This window comes from Narcine bancroftii, chromosome 2 (genome assembly GCF_036971445.1).
Source record: "Narcine bancroftii isolate sNarBan1 chromosome 2, sNarBan1.hap1, whole genome shotgun sequence".
Taxonomy (NCBI): domain Eukaryota; kingdom Metazoa; phylum Chordata; class Chondrichthyes; order Torpediniformes; family Narcinidae; genus Narcine; species Narcine bancroftii.
This window is the reverse complement of record NC_091470.1, coordinates 164,580,956-164,599,509: the sequence shown is the minus strand read 5'-3', so window position 1 is coordinate 164,599,509 and position 18,554 is coordinate 164,580,956. Positions and strand designations below refer to the sequence as shown.

Sequence of the window (18,554 nt, the reverse complement as noted above, 5' to 3'; positions counted from 1 at the left end):
TTTTAATCCATTTCATCGGATTTGTTTAATATGATCGGAATACAAGGGAATTTTAATGCACATGATTCTGGACACAAAATGCCACAGCACTTCGCACCAATCAGCTGCTATTTTGAATTTAAATAAAAGCAAGTGATTCTTGTGTAAAAAAAACATTTTAAACATCTTTGCTTCATTCCATAAGGCTTGAGGCAGGAATAAATAATACCAGACCCTGTTTAGCAAAAAGCTATTGCTTAAACTGTGACTGAATTTGAACTTACAAGAAGGGAATTAGAATTTCATTCATCAGAAAGCCTTTTGTGGATTTCGGACAGATGATAAGATTGACGGGGTGATGCTTGTAAGTAGACAAGATGACGGGGAATTGTGGCTACATTTACAGGAAGTTGAATCATTTCAAATGATAGAAGGATAACTTCAACAGTAACACATTTAACCTGCTCCTTTGGGGCACAAGAGAACATTCTTGGAACTTGGCCGACGGGTGACTTTCACTGGCAGAACGCTGCTCTTTCATTTTTATAATCTAAAGATGGAAGGAGATAAGCAGGAAGAATTGCAGAGTAACCAGCGGAACAAATGCCATTTGACACTCTACGCCAATAGTTTACCAGAGTAGATCTAACTGGGGGGATATTAGGGCGACTGCGGGGCAGGGGGAGGGGCACAAGCTCACTCAGTGGAGGAGGTGGCGGTGGGTGGGGATGGGTGCCGCACCTGCCATGGTCCACCTCTGTCCGCCATGCCATCACTCTTCCCCTTCCCTCCGGCGTTTCAGCGGGTGGAGACAAAACCACGTGATTCATTTTGGTGACACCCCCTTTGATGGTACTGTACTGACAACAACCACACCAGCAATGTGAGTATAAGACAGCTTTAATAAACTGATATATACACTAAGAGGTCTTGTCTCTCTGCAAGATGGACCTGCAAGGCTAGACTGTAGCTCCGGACTGCTTTATAGACAAGGTCACCGGGCTGACCCCTAGTGGTATAATTACATATCACCACAGGTGACACCCTCTTTGATGGCGTCATCTGGGCCCATTAATGTCCCACTTCCCCCAACCCCCCCCCACATGGCTGCGACCTTGGTTTACCTGCTGGGTTATACAAATGTTGTTTGCTGGTAATTACGAAATGAACAAGGACAATCGTAGCAATTTCTTCTGTATAAAAGGAAACATTGAGACCTAGTAGATGCTACTTTACAAGAAGCTGGATTTAGAAAAGATTGTTTTTACAGTTTACATTTCCCGATAAGTTGAAATTCTGCCTGGCCCACAGGCAAAAGAATCCTCGGGTTGTGTGATGTTGTAGTGACTGTAAGATACATGATATGCGCACAATTTAAAGAAAATACACACTCGTTCTTCAGCACAAAAATGTCGACCTTCCTTATTCTTCTCTTAAGACACATCTCTTTTTCCTATAAAACACCTCTCATCCAAACTCCCCTGCCCTTTTCATTGGTTCTCTGCCACACAGGTGACAGTGACTCTCTTAATCTCCTCCTCCTGTAACCCTGTACATGCATGTGGTCCATCACACCGTATACTCTCCCCATTCTGTAGTAATTCTTTGGGGTGTCGCCCTGGATACGTCACCTGCGGCAACCGGCTCTACTCCGGGATTCACGTCAGTATGCAATCTCATGTTTCCACTCTGCCAATAAATTTGAACTTTGCCTTTGACTTTGGTTTCGATCCAAATATTTGTGCTCCTTTTGTAATTGCGAAGCGGTGTGGGTCATTTCCCCCGACCTCCATTGTATCACACTGATTGTGATCAGGTGATATTCAGGGGTGGGAGGGAAGGGGGCCAAGAGCAAGCAAAAGCTCGGGTGGATAACTTGGTCAGCATGGACAAGATGGGCCAAAGGGCCTACTTCTGTGCTGCATAGATCTATGGCAGCAGTAAGTATAGACACCCTGGAAATCAGATTAAGAATTGGGCCATTTCAACATCTTCAGGTGTCCTTCAAATCTGTGCTGGGCCTTAACTGAAAAATAAACTCTTAACATTTTAATGCATTTGGCAATTTTAAATACACAATGAACCTGAGCAGCAGATTGAAAAGGCATTGGAAAAGTGCTTGCGGACTCTAATTGGATCTCACAAACTCTGGTCTTTATGGAAAAGCCTAAGTAGTTCCCAGAGCAAGCAATGAAATTAAACTGAGGGGGACTGTGCATACGATATAGGTTTCAAAGTTAAACAAGAGAGCATCTAAATGTCCAATCTTATTACATTATACTTAAAAGGGTACCCTTTAGCTATAATTTAATACACAAAAATGCTGCAAAAATTCAGCAAGTTATGCAGCATCCATTGGAAGCCAAGATATATAACCAACGTTATGAGTCTGAGCCTCTTTGTCAAGGAATAAGCAAAAAGCAGGCAGGTGTCTGAATAAAAATACTGGGGGGTGGGTGGGGAGGGAGAAGTGAGGAAGGGGCAGGGGGAGAAGGCAGGCCAACAGGATGTTGCCCAGACTTCAGGAACTGAGTTTCAGGAAAGAGTTAAACAGGTTAGGACTTTATTCCCTGCGATGTAGAAGAATGAGGGGAGATTAGACAGAGGTACGGGTATTTAAAATTATGAGGGGGATAGACAGAGTAAATGTAGATAGGCTTTTTTCCACCGAGGGTAAGTGAGGTATAAGGGGGAAAAGTTTAGGGGGAACGTGAGGAGGAGCTTCTTCATTCAGAGAGTGGTGGGGGTGTGGAACGAGCTGCCAGCTGAGGTGGTGAATTGCGGGCCCTGTTTTAACATTTAAGAAGAATTTGGACAGGTACATGGATGGGATAAGTATGAAGGGCTAAGGACTGGGTATAGGTCAGTGGGACTAAAAAAACGGTCCAGCACAGATTAGAAGGCCTGAAGGGGACTATTTCTGTGTTTTATAGTTTTTAAGAGGTCATAGGTAGATACAGAGCCCCTCGTTGGTCCGCTGCTGTGGTCACCATCCCCTTGAGTCGTCTCCCAAACTACCTGTGATATTTTGTGCTCCATTTTGCTCATCTTACTAAACTGCCAGTAATGTTTGTTCTCTATCTACGATAAAACACTGTCTTGCTTCCTCTCCTTGCCTGTTTTAAGTGCAGCTTCTTTCCAATCTTTTTTCTTAGTTTATTTGCCATGCTGGATGATGTAGATTGATCAGAGATGAACTCCACTACTGTGAGATGACTCTATTTAACATTACATGCCCAGCAATACGGCAGTAGAGTTATTTCTCTGATATTGACGAAGCAACACATTTTAAACCATTGTCTACGGTAGACCTCCTCAGCAATGACATCAGTCACTGACAATAGATGGGATCTTGCAAATAGAAGGATGCAATATTTTATTTTCCTTCTCTGCCTTCCTGAGAGGGCTACCATAGTAACAAATGAATTGGAAACTGCATTTGTATATCAATCATAATAATCTTGTATTGGGAGTCGGTGGTTGGTGATGGAGTTCTCTGATTCCACACATCTCTGTAAACCCCATTAACGGTCTCGCGCAAGGTAGTAATTGGACAGACTAGCTGGGGAAACATGCTGAGATGCCAAATGAGAAATTGAAAAATTAAATATTAAAACAAATTTGAAACAAGGAGGATATCTTCCTCCACAAAATACATCTGAGTATCAAAATTCACTGCATGCAGTCAACGTGTCGGTGCAAAGTAATTCCAGCTCCATTTAAGTCTAATTGAAAATAAGCAATTCCACAACAAGAATGCGAAAGGATCATTCAGGAGAAAAGCCGCAATAATGCTGCATTCTCCATTATACTGGTGAATGTTGGATGCTTGCCAATGGAATAAGTGGTACTTGGATACAATACTGCCAGGGCGATTGACACTGCCGAGGGATTGCTCACCTTTTGTCCAAACAAAAGATTGATAGGAGATTTATATAACATTTGCATTTTGCACAGTTTTATTTTAGGCATTCTAACCAAAAGATGGTTGAAGTGCAAAAAAAATCCAGAGATTGATGTAATTTCCATGAAGACCAGTGGGTGTTTGTCCATGAATCATAGGTTTATAGGTGTAAAGAAGGCCAACAGGATGTTGTCATCGCTGGAGGAATTGAATTTAAGAGCAGGGAGGTTTTGCTGAAAGTGTACAGGGTACTAGAGACACTGCTCCTAGAGTACTAGGTGCAATTTTGAACTTGTACTTGAGATAATGATCTATTGGCTTGGAAGGCAGTGCAGAGGAGGTTTACAAGGTTGATTCCAGAGATGAGGGGGTTAACCTATGAGGAAAGAGCAAGTTATCTCAGACTGTACTCGGAATTTAGAAGAATGAGAAGGGATGTTATAGAAACATATAAAATTATGAAAGGGATAGGTAGATTAGAGGCATGAAAATTGTTTCCACAGGGAGTTGAGACTAGAACTCAAGAATGGATGGAGCTTAGAAGGAACTGCTTTTCCCAGAGAGTAGTGAATCTATATAATTCTCTACCTAAGGAAGCAGAGGAGGCTGTCTCATTAAATGTAGTTAAGATAATTCTTGCATCAGAGGGGAATTATGGAGAAAAGGCAGGGAGATGGAACTAAATTCATGGCCAGATCGACCATGATCTTATTGAATGGTGGAGAAGGCTCGATGGGCTAAATAGCCCACACTTACTCCTATTTCTTATGTCCTCATGTCTGCAAATAGGCAATAAATTTCTCTCTGCGATTAATCTAATTGGTGCTGACCAATCAGCGAGGATTTCCACAAGATCTCTCTCCCTGTGCTTCTGAATATATGGAAATGGAAAGTGGAAAATATCCCATCCAATCAACTTGGTTTGTGTTACAAGGTTAGTTGGAAACTATAGTTCAGGTTAGCCAGGAGAAATTATGGATATGCAGAAGTGTGATTATCTTAATTACAATGGAATATCACGAGAGGATCATTTTAAGTGATTTAAATTAATCTAACTGAGTTACAGAAGGGGTTTGAGGTGCAGAATGAATTCATCCCGTGGTAGTGTTCCCAAACGAGCCTGATCTTTGAAATGGTCGCATACTCACATATCTGTCCATGGCTTCATGTACCATTCCCCAAGACCACCCGTAAATTGGAGGAGCCACACTTGATTTTCCATCTGGGCTCTCTCCAACTAGATGGCGTTAACATCAACTTCTTTAGTTTCAGCCTCTCTTCCCTTCCTCTCCCTGTTTGCTGCTGTGCCCTCCCTCCCTTATTCACCTGTTACCTTTGGGTTCATGCTCCCTGCCCCCCTCCACCCACCATTATGTTCAGGTGCCTGCTGACATTTTTCCCCACACCTTGATGAAGGGCCCAAGCCCGAAACGGTGGTTATGTATCTTTATCTTTGCTGTATAAAGTACATTGTTTGACCTGCTGAGGTTCTCAATATGTTTTTACTTACTCTAAGGCCGCCCTTTATGTTGGCTCTCTCAGTGCCTCTGAAATTAAATTAAATTATTTTAAAAATATTTTATTTACAGCATGGCAGAAGGCGAAGCCGATTCCGGCCTGCTTAAACCGGTGCTGCCCAATTACACCCAAATTAACCTACAACCCGTATGTTCTGGTACCTGCAAAAGAGAAATCAGTGACCAGTTTGTAGGGCGAAGGGGCATCGGATGCTGAAGGCTTCCTGATCCCGTTGGAGATTTGGATCTGCGAGCTCGGATTGAACAGGAGTCTTTGCGTCTGCCGGAGCACTGGAGGTAAGTCCACGGACACTCAATGACTCCGAAGGCACTCCTTTTTTCCTCTATTTCTCCTATTGTTAGGGGCGCCATAGAGACTTGGTTGGCTTTATGGCAGACAAATGTTACAGTATTTTATGTATGTAACATTTTAATGTATTATGACGTGACAAACAAAAAAGGAACCTTAAAACTTGGATGGGAACATGTGTCACAGTGCTACGTTTAGACAGGGATTGATCTACCAACACAAGAACAAGTCATGTTCACACCACCTGGACCTTGAATAAAGCCACAGCTCACTTTATAGCGTCACAGATGAATGCCAGAGTCGGCAGTGCTTTTAATCAAAGGAACTGCTTCCCCATCATTTTACAGTTATCTTGAGAGTGTAAATAATCAATGAATTGCCACTATTTGGACATATTGCAACGAGGAACCTTTACCAGTCGAGGAAAAAGCGAAATAAAAAACTATAATTCCCTTTGTAAGCCACTTTAATTTTGAATTGTCATTGCCTATCAATAATTCAAGAGAGGGAGAATGATGCAAACATCACTGGACATGTTTAAAGTCATAAATAAGGAATTGAGATATTGATTCACATCTTTCCTGATTTATTTTGCTGGAAATGAAATTGGATAGGCTGTAAATGAGCCATCACCTCTCCTGGTGAAGCATCTCAATTTTGACGGTGTTTGATTTTATTTCTGAGACTACCTGATCTGCTGAGTGCTTCTCGCATTTTCTTCTCAAATTTTGTATTTCCAAGCATTATTTTTATTTGTTCTCCACTATCCATTTCACAATTGTGCAGGAAGGCAACATCTGGTTCGAGGTCTCTGTCCACTGCAATGGCCTTGCCATTGGAACAGCAGTGCGTACAGGTGCTGGACCAAGCTCGAAGGTGAACATTGAACCTGGCAGCCCCGGTGGTGAAGGAGGAGCATTGGGTACTGGCCTTCAGCAGTTGAGGACATTGAGTGTAACACCAGGGTGGTCATGCTCACGCTTGGTCAATCATTGGACAAAACTGTGTGCAGTTCACGTCACCAAGCAAGAGGAACAACGTTGGTGCGTAGGAGATGATGTCTGGGACAGATCGTTTTGGTTACGAAGAGAGTGTGGCAAGGCTACACCTGTTTTCCTAAAGCAGAGGCGGTTAAGAGGGAGAGAGATTGATAAGTTCTTGATGAGCCATCAGAAGAAAGCCAGACAGTGGGGATGTGGGGAAATGGATCAGGTCACGATTAAATGGTGGGGCAGACTCATTGGGTGGAATAGCCTATGTCCTATGGACATGATTGAGGTATAAAAAAGTTATTAGGAGAGGGTAGACTGCAGGAAATATTTCCCATTCTCAGATAAAACTAGACAGCCCAACGTCAGCATTTTTCATGTTATTTGATGTGCACCAGTATTCTCATTGATTCATGGACTTCTGGAACGCATTAACAAATATGAGTCCATATTGATCCTAGCGTTCGTGTGAATCCTAGCTGCTGTGTATTGCTTTCCCAAATCCCTTGGCGGCACAGTTAGTCTGGCAGTCGGCACAATGTCGGTCCAGCACCGGCCACCCCCCGGTTTAGAAATTGGTGCGGTCTGAAAGGAGTTTGCATGTTCTCCCCGCGCCAGTCTAGGTTTCCTTCGGGTGCTTCCTCCCACCCTCCAGAAGTGTTTGGGGAATTGTAGGTTAATTGGCGTACGTGTGCAGTACTGGACCATGGGCCGGAAGTGCTGCAAGTCTACAATTTTAAAAGATAGGGCCCTTCATGAGCCGGCACAGAGTGTTGTTGAACAGTCTTGGACATGGATTTTAGATGAGAGGGGGAAAGGTTTAAAAGGGAACTGAGGGGCATATTTTTCACACACTGATCTGCCAGAGGAACTGGTAGAAGCAGTGACAAATTGAGCAGGATGAGGGACAGGAAAGGCTTAGAGAGATTTGGGCTGAGCGCAGGCAAAGGGAACTAACACAGGTCAAAAACTTGGTAAGCATGGACATTGGGCCAAAGACTCTCCTACTATGCTAAAGCCCTATATTATAAATTTAGAACATAGAACAGAAGAGGACAGGAACAGGCCCTTGGGCTCACGTTTTGAACATGATGTCTAAATCAAATTAAAGCACTAATGTTTGCACTGATGGATGTCCCTTCATCATCTTAATGCTCATGTTTCGATCCAGGAGCCTCTGAAACGCTAGTTTCACGTTGGCTTGCTCTACTGCCACTGGCAGCCCCCAAAATATTTTTCCGCATCTCTCCCTCAAACCTCCTCCCTCTCACCTTCAGCATGTCCTCTGGTGCAGCTATTCTCTTTTTTAAAAATACTTTTTCATACATGTAATGTATACATCCATCATATTGTACAAATTAATCCTGACTGCCAACAAATTATACCCCCTCCTGTTAACAACCCCTCCCTAGCCCCAGCCCCCCAAAGCAAATTCAACAAACAGTGCTTACATAACTTCATATTATATAGTAACATGCTAAAGAAAACAAAAGCAACCAAAGAGAACTACTGGAGTTTACTAGGATAGGCCATGGGGCACCAAGGACTTTATCAAACAAAGAAATATCTTGACTCATTTTACGGCGTCGTAAGATCCAGCGATCGGAAGAGATAAAATTAAACAACAATATCTTTTGCATATATGGGCTTCATAATTGTAAATATATATTGTACTTATTCCACAAATTATAACCAATTTTCTTTTTAATGGAAGCTTATCTACACTTGAACACGAATCTGATTTCCAAGTAACTGTAATACACTTTCTTGCCACCGTCAATACTAGCTCCACAAATTTCTTTTGATTTAATGAAAGGTTCAATTTAGGGTTCGTCTCTTCCACGTTCCCTGATAAAATTAGGTCAGGGTATTGTGGGTATGAAATACCAGTGATTTGTTCTAATAGTTCCCATACTTTCACCCAAAAAGGTCTCACTTTCAGACAAATCCATGTAGAGTACAGAAGAGTACCTTCTTCTATACCCAAAACACTTAACTGGCAAATCCGATTTTATTTTATGCAACTTAAATGGCATGACATATAATTGATGCATATATACTGTACGGTATCTAGATCATACATCCATTGTATTAATCACGCAATCTTGACACAAATCCATCCGTGTGTTATAATACTCAAATCCTGTTCCCATTTTTGTTTACAGTTATAAAGCCTGGGTTTAGAAGTTGCTCTTTGAAACAAAAGATACATTGCAGTAGTAAATTTCCATACAGACCCTCATCTAATAAGAGTTTCCACTTCACTACAAGGCAATAATCTCTCTGATCCTAGTTTATCTCTGAAAAATCTTTTTATTTGAAAATTGCAAAAAAGCCTATTCCTAGATATTCCATATTTAGAGGATGTTAACTGTCCTTGTTATAGTGCAGCCGTTCTCAATGGGGGCTCTATCACCTCCCTCCTGGAGGCCACAGCACATTTATAATTGCCTTGTTTTCTCTTCACCTCACGCAACATAATCTTTTAAATTTTTTAATGCATTTGGTAGGAGAGAAACCAAAACTTGACTGCTTCACAGGGAATATGACCCATAAACCTTGCACAGGGTCCAAGGGAAGCCATAGCTGTATACAATGCTAAGAATGTCTGGTTTAGTGTGTAACAGTTTTACACTGGAGAAAAGATACTGATCAATGACTTTCGTGATGTTATAAACTTCTTCCAAGTCTCACCTCATCCTCCAACACTCCAGAGAAAATGACCAAAGTGTGCCCAACTGCTTTCCTTAATGCATTCCGTGCAAACCAGGCAACATCTTGATGCACTTCCAAAGAGTAAGGAGTTCGGGTAAGGGATTATACATTATGGAGGGGATGGGAGTAGAAACTTTACCACTGAGGGAATTGGGAGTAGCTGGAACTCTCTTCCTGAGAGACTGGCAGAAGCAGATTTGCAGACAGCATTCATAAAGGGTTTGGAGAGAACTTGAATTGTCCAGATTATGGGCCATGCACTGGAAGGTTGGTTAGCGCAGATAGGTCCCCACTGGTTGGCATGAATACAGTGGGCCGAGTGGTTCCTGAGCACCAACAGTCGTACATTGCTGTTGGCAGTCTCTCACCTGCTCATTGTGTCAATGGTCTTGAGATTGATGGGGTTTCTAATGAGCTTGTCCAGCACGCTGACGATCTGGATGAATTTGGGTCTCTCGCTGCGATCTTTCTGCCAACAGTCCAACATTAGCTGATGCAGGGCAGCAGGGCAGCCCATTGGGGCAGGGAGGCGATAACCTTCCTCCACTGACTTAATTACCTGCAGCACGAGGAAGAGTGGGAAGACAGTTAGTCAGCAACACAGGGAAGCATCCGATACACAAGATCAAATTCATACAGCAGGCCACATCATCTCACAAGCCATGGAGGAGACTTGAAGCACTCACAGATATTCTCAGGGTAGAAATAAATCTTCTAAGTGATATTGCTTTTTAGAATGAAGTCCAGAAACAGAGTTGCTACTTGAACCAGAGGACAGTGCAGCACAGAAAAAGCCCTTCAGCCCATCTAGTCTGTGCTGAACTGTTATCCTGCCTCATCCCATTGATCTGCATCCAGACAACACCCTTTCCATATCCCGCCCATTCATGTACATATCAATTTCTTCTAAAATGTCAAAATTGAGTGCGAGTTCACCACTTCAGCAGACAGCTCGTTCCACATCTCACCACTCGCTGTGTGAAGAGGTTTCCCTTAATATTCCCTTTAAACTTTCCACCTTTCACCCTGAACCCATGTCTTTTAGTTTTTGTCTCTTCCAACCTCAGTGGAAAAAGCTGGCGTGGATTTATTTATACTCCTCATAATTTTGTATACCTCTATCAAATCTCCCCTCACCCTTCTAAACTCCAGGGAATAAAATCCTAATCCCAGTAACTCGCTTTCCGGCATATCCCTGAGAGGCCTGAAATATTGGTTGCCCGTGGATGTTGCGTGGTCAGCACATTTGTGCAGCGCGCTCGACCCCAGCATCTTGCTGTAATTCTGGACAATTCCAAGGTGGGTTGGATTTAGGTTTGAGTCTTTACAGATGTATCCTCCAAAGTACATTCACCCACAGGATTATTAGTTAATTTATTTGGGAGATATAGGAAGTGAGGATCCAGAAAAGAAATGAGAACATTTAGTAACAGAATTAAATATTCATATTGGACAGTCTTCATGGCTATTATAATATAATCAGAGCACAAGGTTTTGTATATCGACTGCCCAATAATAAAACCTAAAGTTTGGTAATGCTAAACCGCCATTCTTTTTTTGACTTTATTTAGGCAAGATGTATAATCAAAAAAGACAGGAATAAAAACAGGTAAAGCCTGAAAAAGATATTTTAAAAAAATTAGGTAATATATTCATTTTAATACAGTTGATTTGACCTGCCAAAGATATAGAAAGGGGTGACCAATTTGAAAGTGCCCCTTTCACATGTACTTCACACGCGGGGAATTAGAAACATTTTGAAGAGAGCCAGACGTTCAAGAGAACCTGGCAGCGACGTTCAATCTCAAGGTGTTGGGCTTGATGGAGAGAGGTCACACAGACCTCTCCTTCAATGACCCCTGCTGGTAATCAACCACATATCCTCTCATTAACAGGCCTTCATAAATACTGCAGCAGCTTTCGAGAATCCTCGGTCACAAGAGCTGGATTGAGAAGGATGCCCTTTCATATGTAAATTAGCAAGGGACGGCATAAATGTGGCACAGTTGATTAAGAACCTGGGCAGCTTTGTCAGACTGCAGACGCTGCTCATGTCATTGAGACCATACTTGCCAATATTTAAAAAAGGATTAATGCTGACTATTAAATGAGGCATTTGACAACATTTATTTCCTTATCAATGAACTTCCATTTATAGAATGTCTTCCTGAACTCAGATTTCCGCAAAACATTTTACTAAGCATTACTTTTCAAAGTGCAAGACGGTTTGTGTGAGCAGATGGAAACATAGGAAATAGCAGCAGGAGAGGCCATTCAACCCTCTGAGATTGCTGCACCATTCAGTACAATCTTGGCCAATCATTTGACTTCAGTTGTCCTCTTCCTGCTTTCTCGCCAGACCCCTGGATTCCCTCGGCCAATAGGACCACATCCAACTCCCCTTTGAATATATCCTCATCCCTGTCCTAAACAGTTGCTCTATTATCCAGAGACATTTCGCAAACATTTTTCCTGCATCTAACCTGTCCGGTCTGGTCTGATTTTTAAATGCCTTCCAGAGAGTATAACCCCGATCTATCCAGGTTTTCTTCATCCATCAGATGTGCCATCCCACAAATTCACCTGGTGAATCTTCACTGCACCTTCTCACCAGCAAGAATATCCTTCAACGGATTATAAGACCAAAACTGCAGGTAATGGTTCTGATTTACCATCACTTACAAACAAATAAAGAATACACTCACTTGTATCTTTCAGCACCATGAAGTTGACTTGCTTTTAATATTCACTAGACACAACACATTCCTCAACTCCCCAAACACCACCCAGCTAAACTCCTCTGACCTTCTCATTGGCTCACTGTCCTTGGGTGATCCTGACACTCTCACTCTTCCTGTCCTGCATCTGAGATTCAACACCCGTATACTGATGTGTAATATACGCACGCGCGCGCTATTACCCTCGGGCGTCGCGTCGCTTACATCATCAGTGGCAGTTAGGTCCATTCCCGACAAAAGTAAGTACGCTACGCGACAGCCTCTGAGCCAGGCAAGACTGATGGGAACTGTCCCGCCACATAACAATCTGCAGGGCTGGCAGACGCAGCTCACTTGCATTCAAGAGCTGCGGTCCACGGTGCAGCAATTTTTCAAATCCGTCAACAAAGGAAAACGCGACCAGAAATCTGCTCCCAAAATTCGCCACATTTGCCACTGAAAACGTTTCTCGAGGCCAAAATCCAACGTGAGTGACCTCTGGCCAAATGTTTGAAAATGAGGATAATCCGCGGCTGAAAGAGCGCATGACATGCTGGGGTGTCTGTCTTCCTCTGTGGCTGGAGGGACCCCCTGCACCCATGTGCCCAATTAACCTACCAATCCCTGTACCTATTTGGGAACCCGAGAGGAAACTGAAGCAGATGGAGGAAAATCCATGCAGAAACAGGGAGAATGTAAAAACATCTTACCGTCAGGGCAGGTTCAAATCCAGGTTGATGACGCGGTAATAGCATTGTGCTAACTGCCACGCTAATGGTGCTGTCTTAAATAAAGCTTTGATAATTAAGATAATAGGGCTTTATTAATATAGTAGGTTTAAATATTAATAATTGTGTGCAAAAATATTGAGGAAATTTAATTGATAGAAGTTATTAGCTTCCTTTTTTAAAATTCATAATGGGTGAATAAAAAATAATTTTTTTTTTCATTAGTTACGTTAATTGCATATTATTTATTTCTTTTATTATTTTATTGATCCCTTTACTAGAGAGAGGGACTGCTGGCTGACATGGATGTCATCAACTTGATTGTGCACTCCATAACTATTTAAGATCAGAATAAAAATCCAAATTAATTTACTCTGTTTCCATGGACACCATTGAATTTGCAGTCTCAAGTGAGGTCAAAATCATTTTGTGCAGTTTAAACTTTGACCATTTCATTAAAAAAAAAGAGGTACTGTGGTCCAATTTCGAAGTTCAGTGAACCACATTTGTATTTATCATATTCCATTTTCAGTCACAGTGTAACACCAGAAGAAAATCAATTTTGCAGACATTTTATGTGAGGAAGTGACAGATTGTTCAACAAATCCGGAAAAGTCTAAAAAAAGCTGACAGAAGCTCTAATTTTCCAGAAAGGTTTTTTTTAATACAGCTTTGGACTGACTCAGTAACATTCCTTGAGAAATCGTCTCAGAGTTTCAACGTACTCCGTGATCTACCCTCCCATCATGCAAGGCTCCATCTCAAAGGCCACTGATGTTTTAACCATATGTTCTCACAACAGAGATAGTAATCCGACTGACTGACCAGAAAGTTGGCGGTGTTTAAGAGTTAGGCCAGCTACACAACAACAGGTTTTAGATGATAGTTCGTGGGCAACTGTAATTGTAGCAGTGATAAATTAAATTTAGACATACAGCACGGTAACGGGCACTTTCAGCCCTGGAGCACATGCCGCCCAATTACACCCAATTGACCTACAACCCCTGTATGTTTGAATGGTGGGAGGAAAGAGGAGTCCCCGGAGAAAACATACGCAGACACGGGAGAAAATAAACAAGCTCCTTAAAGACAGCGCCGGATTCGAACCCCCGTCCTGATCGCTGGCGCTGTAAATGAATTGCGCCGATTGCTACACCAACCGTACCACCCCTAATGACCTTTTCTAGATTTAATTTCTTAGATTTGTATGTTTTTTTTATCTGAAATGTGGATATTGCATCGCAGGATTGAACATTTGATCTGTATCAAGGGTTAAGACAAATACACGAGGAGATTTCCTTTCAGAATTAAAGTTTTAAATTAAAAAAAAATATTTGCATTCACTTCTGGCTATTTAATCCCATGTCGCCCAATTACACTCAAGTTAACTTACAGCCCCGGTACATTTTAGAGAGTGGGAGGAAACCGGAGCCCCTGGGTAAAACCCACGCCAGTCACAGGGAGAACATACAAACTCCTTACAGAAAGCGCAGGATTCGAACCCCGGTCCTGATCACTGGCACTGTAAAGGCGTTCCACTAGCCACTTCTCCAACCGTAAATGTAGGCAGACTTTTTGCACAGAGGGTAGAAACCAGAGGACATGGCATAGGGGTGAAAGGAAAAATGTTGAGGAGGAGCATGAGGGAGAACTTCTTTACACAGAGAGTGGCGGGAGTGTGGAACGAGCTGCCAGCTGAAGTGGTAAATGCGGGTTCAATTTTAATATTTAAAAAGAATTTGGATAGATACATGAATGGGAGAAGCATGGAGGGCTATGGACTGGGTGCAGGTCAGAGGGACTAGGCAAAAAAAAATGGTTTGGGACAGACTGGAAGGGCCAAAGGGTAACCCAGGGAAAACCCACGCAGACAAAGGGGGCGAATGAACAAACTCCTTACTGACAAGAGTGAGATTCGAATCGGGGTCAATGGTGCTGTAGGAGCATTATGCTTGCTGCTCTGCTAACTACAGAGCACAGAAACAGGCCCCTTTGGCCCTTCTAGTCTGCCATACCAAATTGTTTTGCCTCATCCCACTGACCTGCACCCAGTCCATAGCCCTCCATGCTTCTCCCATTCATGAACCTGTGTGGATAGAAGGAAAGAAATGGGGTAGCGAGCTGGCGGAAATGAGACAGAGGGATGAGGGAAAGGGCGAGACCAGGGAGGGAGTTAACTTGGGAGAAGTTGATATTGATGCTATCAGATTGGACACGGCCGAGAAGGATTATAAGACGTCATTCCACCAATTGAAGAAATAAGTTATTCAAGCTGGGAGGTTGGCTTCCGATCAGTGGAGACTGGAATGTCACTGGAGCATTACTCCAGCAGAGCTTTTCATCCCAATCCTGAATTGTAGCTTGTTGACGTTGTAGTGGTTTTGGGACATCGGGGGCATCCGTCACTACAGAATATTTAACCATTGTAATCACATGGCTTGGTCCATTTGAGTTTATAGACAATGGTGACCTCCTACAGGAACACAAGAACTGTCAATACTGGAATTTTCAGTGGACAGAGAAGTTCAGAATCAGGATTTATTGTCACAAAATTCAGTGCTTTACGGCAGCGTCATAGAGCAAACATTCATATTAGAACCATCTTATGACATTACTATAAAAAATAAAAATAGTGCACCAAAAGTAAGGCAGTGTCTTTGGTTCACTGATCATGGAGGAATCTGATGGCAGCAGGGAAGAAGCTGACCTTGTGTCGTAGCACGCTCATTTCATTTTTAGTGAAGAGGGCATAGCTGGATTGGTGGGGGTCTTTGAGGATGGATGTTGCTTTTTTGAGACACTGCCTTATGCAGATGTCCTTGATGGAGTGAAGTCTGGTGTCTGTGATGTTGCAGGCCGAATTACAAACTCTCTGGAGTTTATTCTTCTCCTGAGAGTTGGTGCCTCCACATCAGGCAGTGATGCAACCACCCAGGATGCTCTCCACGGTACACCTGTAGAAGTTTATGAGAGTCTTCAGTGACATACCGAATCTCCTCAGACACCTCACAAAGTATAGCCTCTGACGGGCCTTCTTTGTGATTGCATCAATGTGGAGGCTCCAGGTCAGATCCTCAGAGATGTTGACACCAGGAATTTGAAGTTCTTGACTCTCTCAACTACTGGGCCCTTGATGAGGACTGAGTTGTGTTCCCCTGACTTCCTCCATTTGAAGGGATTCAATGGGTCAGGGGCAGTACCCATGGAGAGAAATGGTTGAATCCAATGGACCATTTCTCACCATGAATATTGCCTGACTCACAGAGACCCTCCTGCTTCTCTTTGGTGAAACAATAGGGGTAGAATTTACTTTGAATGTCGAGTGGTGGTGGTCAGAATTGGTCTTGGTGGAAATAGTTATGGCACCCATCTCAGTGAACATTACTCGCTCCTCATTGTCCTATTCAAGGAAGGCAAAAATTGACTGCTTCATTACCTAAAAAGTGTAATTCGAATGGAAGGATTCAGTCATCAGCAAACTTCCTGACGTGATGAAGGAGGATGAGGGGGTTGAAGATGGCCACTGTGATATTCTAGGCCAAGATGCTTTCATTGTTAATTTTAATTTAATGTGGAGATAAGTCATTAACAGGCTCTTCCTGCCTATGAGCCCGGCCGGCCAAACACACCCATGTGACCCATTAACCTACTAACCCAATTCGCTTTCGAAGGGTGTGATGAAACCAAAGCACCTGGAGGAAATCCACGCAAACCTGAGGAGGAAGTACAAATCCCTTGCAGGCTGCGTTGGATTCGAACCTGGGTCACGATCGCAGAAATGCCACTGTTTAAACCGCCCCACTAACCCTGCTATTTTGCCACTAACAATCCAACCATTTTTCTGGCTGTGAGGTTTGATTCTGGCCTTAGGACAACTTTCTTTACGTAGAGTGGTGATAGAGTGGAAGGAGCTGCCTGCTGAGGTGGTGAATGCAGGCTTGATTTAAGAAAATTTCAGATAGGTACATGGTGAGGAGGGGTATGGAGGCCTATGGACCAGGTGCAGGGCAGTGAGACGAGGCTTAATAATAGTTCAGCACAGACTAGATGAGCTGAAGGGCCTGCTTCTGTGTTTTATGGGTCTTCCTAATCCTCGGTTGTGTTGGTTTTACAAGGGCTGCTTTATCTCATCTGGGGCCAAGTGTTGAGAAACTTAACCAACAGGGTCCAGCACTGTTGTCCTGAATGTTCCTGAGGGTATCCCAAAGGAACAACTGTGAAAAAAATATTCATCAACAGTAGAAATCTCGGCGGAAAACTGTGCTGTCATGTTCTACGCTGTCCGGATGCACTTACTTCTAAATGATAAAGAATACTTCACTTGGAGAATTGCATTCAGTTCTGGTCACCTCAAAACAGGACGGGTGCAGGGGAGATTTACCAGGGCTTTGCATGTTTTACGAAGCAAGGTTGACAGAGCTTTCAACCTGTTTGGACTGACGAAGGTTGAGGGGTGACTTAATAGAGGTGAGGAGCATAGATGAGGTGTACCCAGACTACGGTCTTTCATGCCACTCCCATCCATACACCTATCTGAATTTTTCTTGGGTATCAAAAAAAAGCACATTTTTCCAAGGGTGACCATAGCAAATCACCTGTACGAGGGGAGTGGAGGAAAGTTTCGAGGAGATTTCTTTTACACCAAGAGTGATGGGTACCTGGAATGCTTTGCGGTGGTGGAGGCTAGTACAATAGGGATGTTCAAATGACTTATTCAGGCAAATGGCTGTAAGAAAAATAGATGGGTTGTGGGTGTGAGGTGGGGAAAAAGCAGTTTATTTTGATGTAGGTTTATATACTGTAGGTCTGTACAACATTGTGGGCTGAAAGGCCTGAACGGTGCTCTAATGTTGTACATTGTCAGAAGGACATTCTGCACTCCTAGCCAACTCCACAAATCCCCACTCTTTATTTCCAAGAATCTCTGCACATATCCTCCAGCAGCCACCTTATTGGCATTGAAGTCTCATTTGTAGTCACCAATGAACCTGTCAGCGTGTCCCCCAGAACCCCTGGGGTGAAGCCATGCAATCAAGAGGAAAATGTGCAAATTCGACACAGCACCCAGTCAGGGTTGAGTGGGAGTGAAATGGCAACACCGACGGCTGCACCCCCTTGCGCTGCCTGGAACCGAACATAATTTGATGCCATCGACATTTGGCTGGGTCTAATCGTGACAATACGGCCTGCTTCCTCAAAAAGCTGTCCACTATGCTTGTCCTAGGGCACACGTTGCAATCACTGCAGTTAGGATATTTTATTTTGGACCTGCTACAGTACGATGATTGACAAAAAATTCAATCCTTCCCATCATTCCAGTCTGTTTTTGATAGCAGTGTAAATATCAAAGAAGGGTAACTTCATCTAGGTTCCAGTATCCGAATAATGAACTGCTTGCAAATTAAGCAGGGACAGAACATGAAAGTGCGCAGGTCTGAAGAGAGATCTTTGACACAGGCAAAGCCTGAGCTGAAAATGTAAAGATTTTGAGCATCTCCCTCAGAGAGGACAAAGCAAAGATTTTTTAAAAATCAAAGCCTCACTGATGGCAGGGTGCTCGCGGCTCGCAATTGAGCACCAGGATCCAATGGACAGTGACTGATCTCCCCAGGACTTATGCTGCTCGTTAACAGCAGAAAGCTGAAGAAAGCAAACCAAAGTCCTGGAAGAATCATTTGCAGACAGTCCAACCTAA

At 43.1% G+C, this 18,554-nt stretch overlaps 1 protein-coding gene across 4 annotated transcripts in view; it reads right to left on the bottom strand.

Annotated features, from left to right (window-relative positions):
• Positions 1 to 18,554, bottom strand: part of epha8 (eph receptor A8) — a 271,719-nt gene that overhangs the window by 17,263 nt on the left and 235,902 nt on the right. For 2 of the 4 annotated variants that reach the window (XM_069919030.1, XM_069919028.1), the window contains one exon: positions 9,783 to 9,973. In XM_069919030.1, coding sequence (XP_069775131.1) covers positions 9,783 to 9,973 — 191 coding nt within the window. Of the gene's footprint in view, positions 1 to 361; positions 374 to 3,182; positions 3,196 to 9,782; positions 9,974 to 18,554 lie in introns of all 4 variants that reach the window. The other 2 variants (XM_069919029.1, XM_069919027.1) reach the window with 2 other exon arrangements.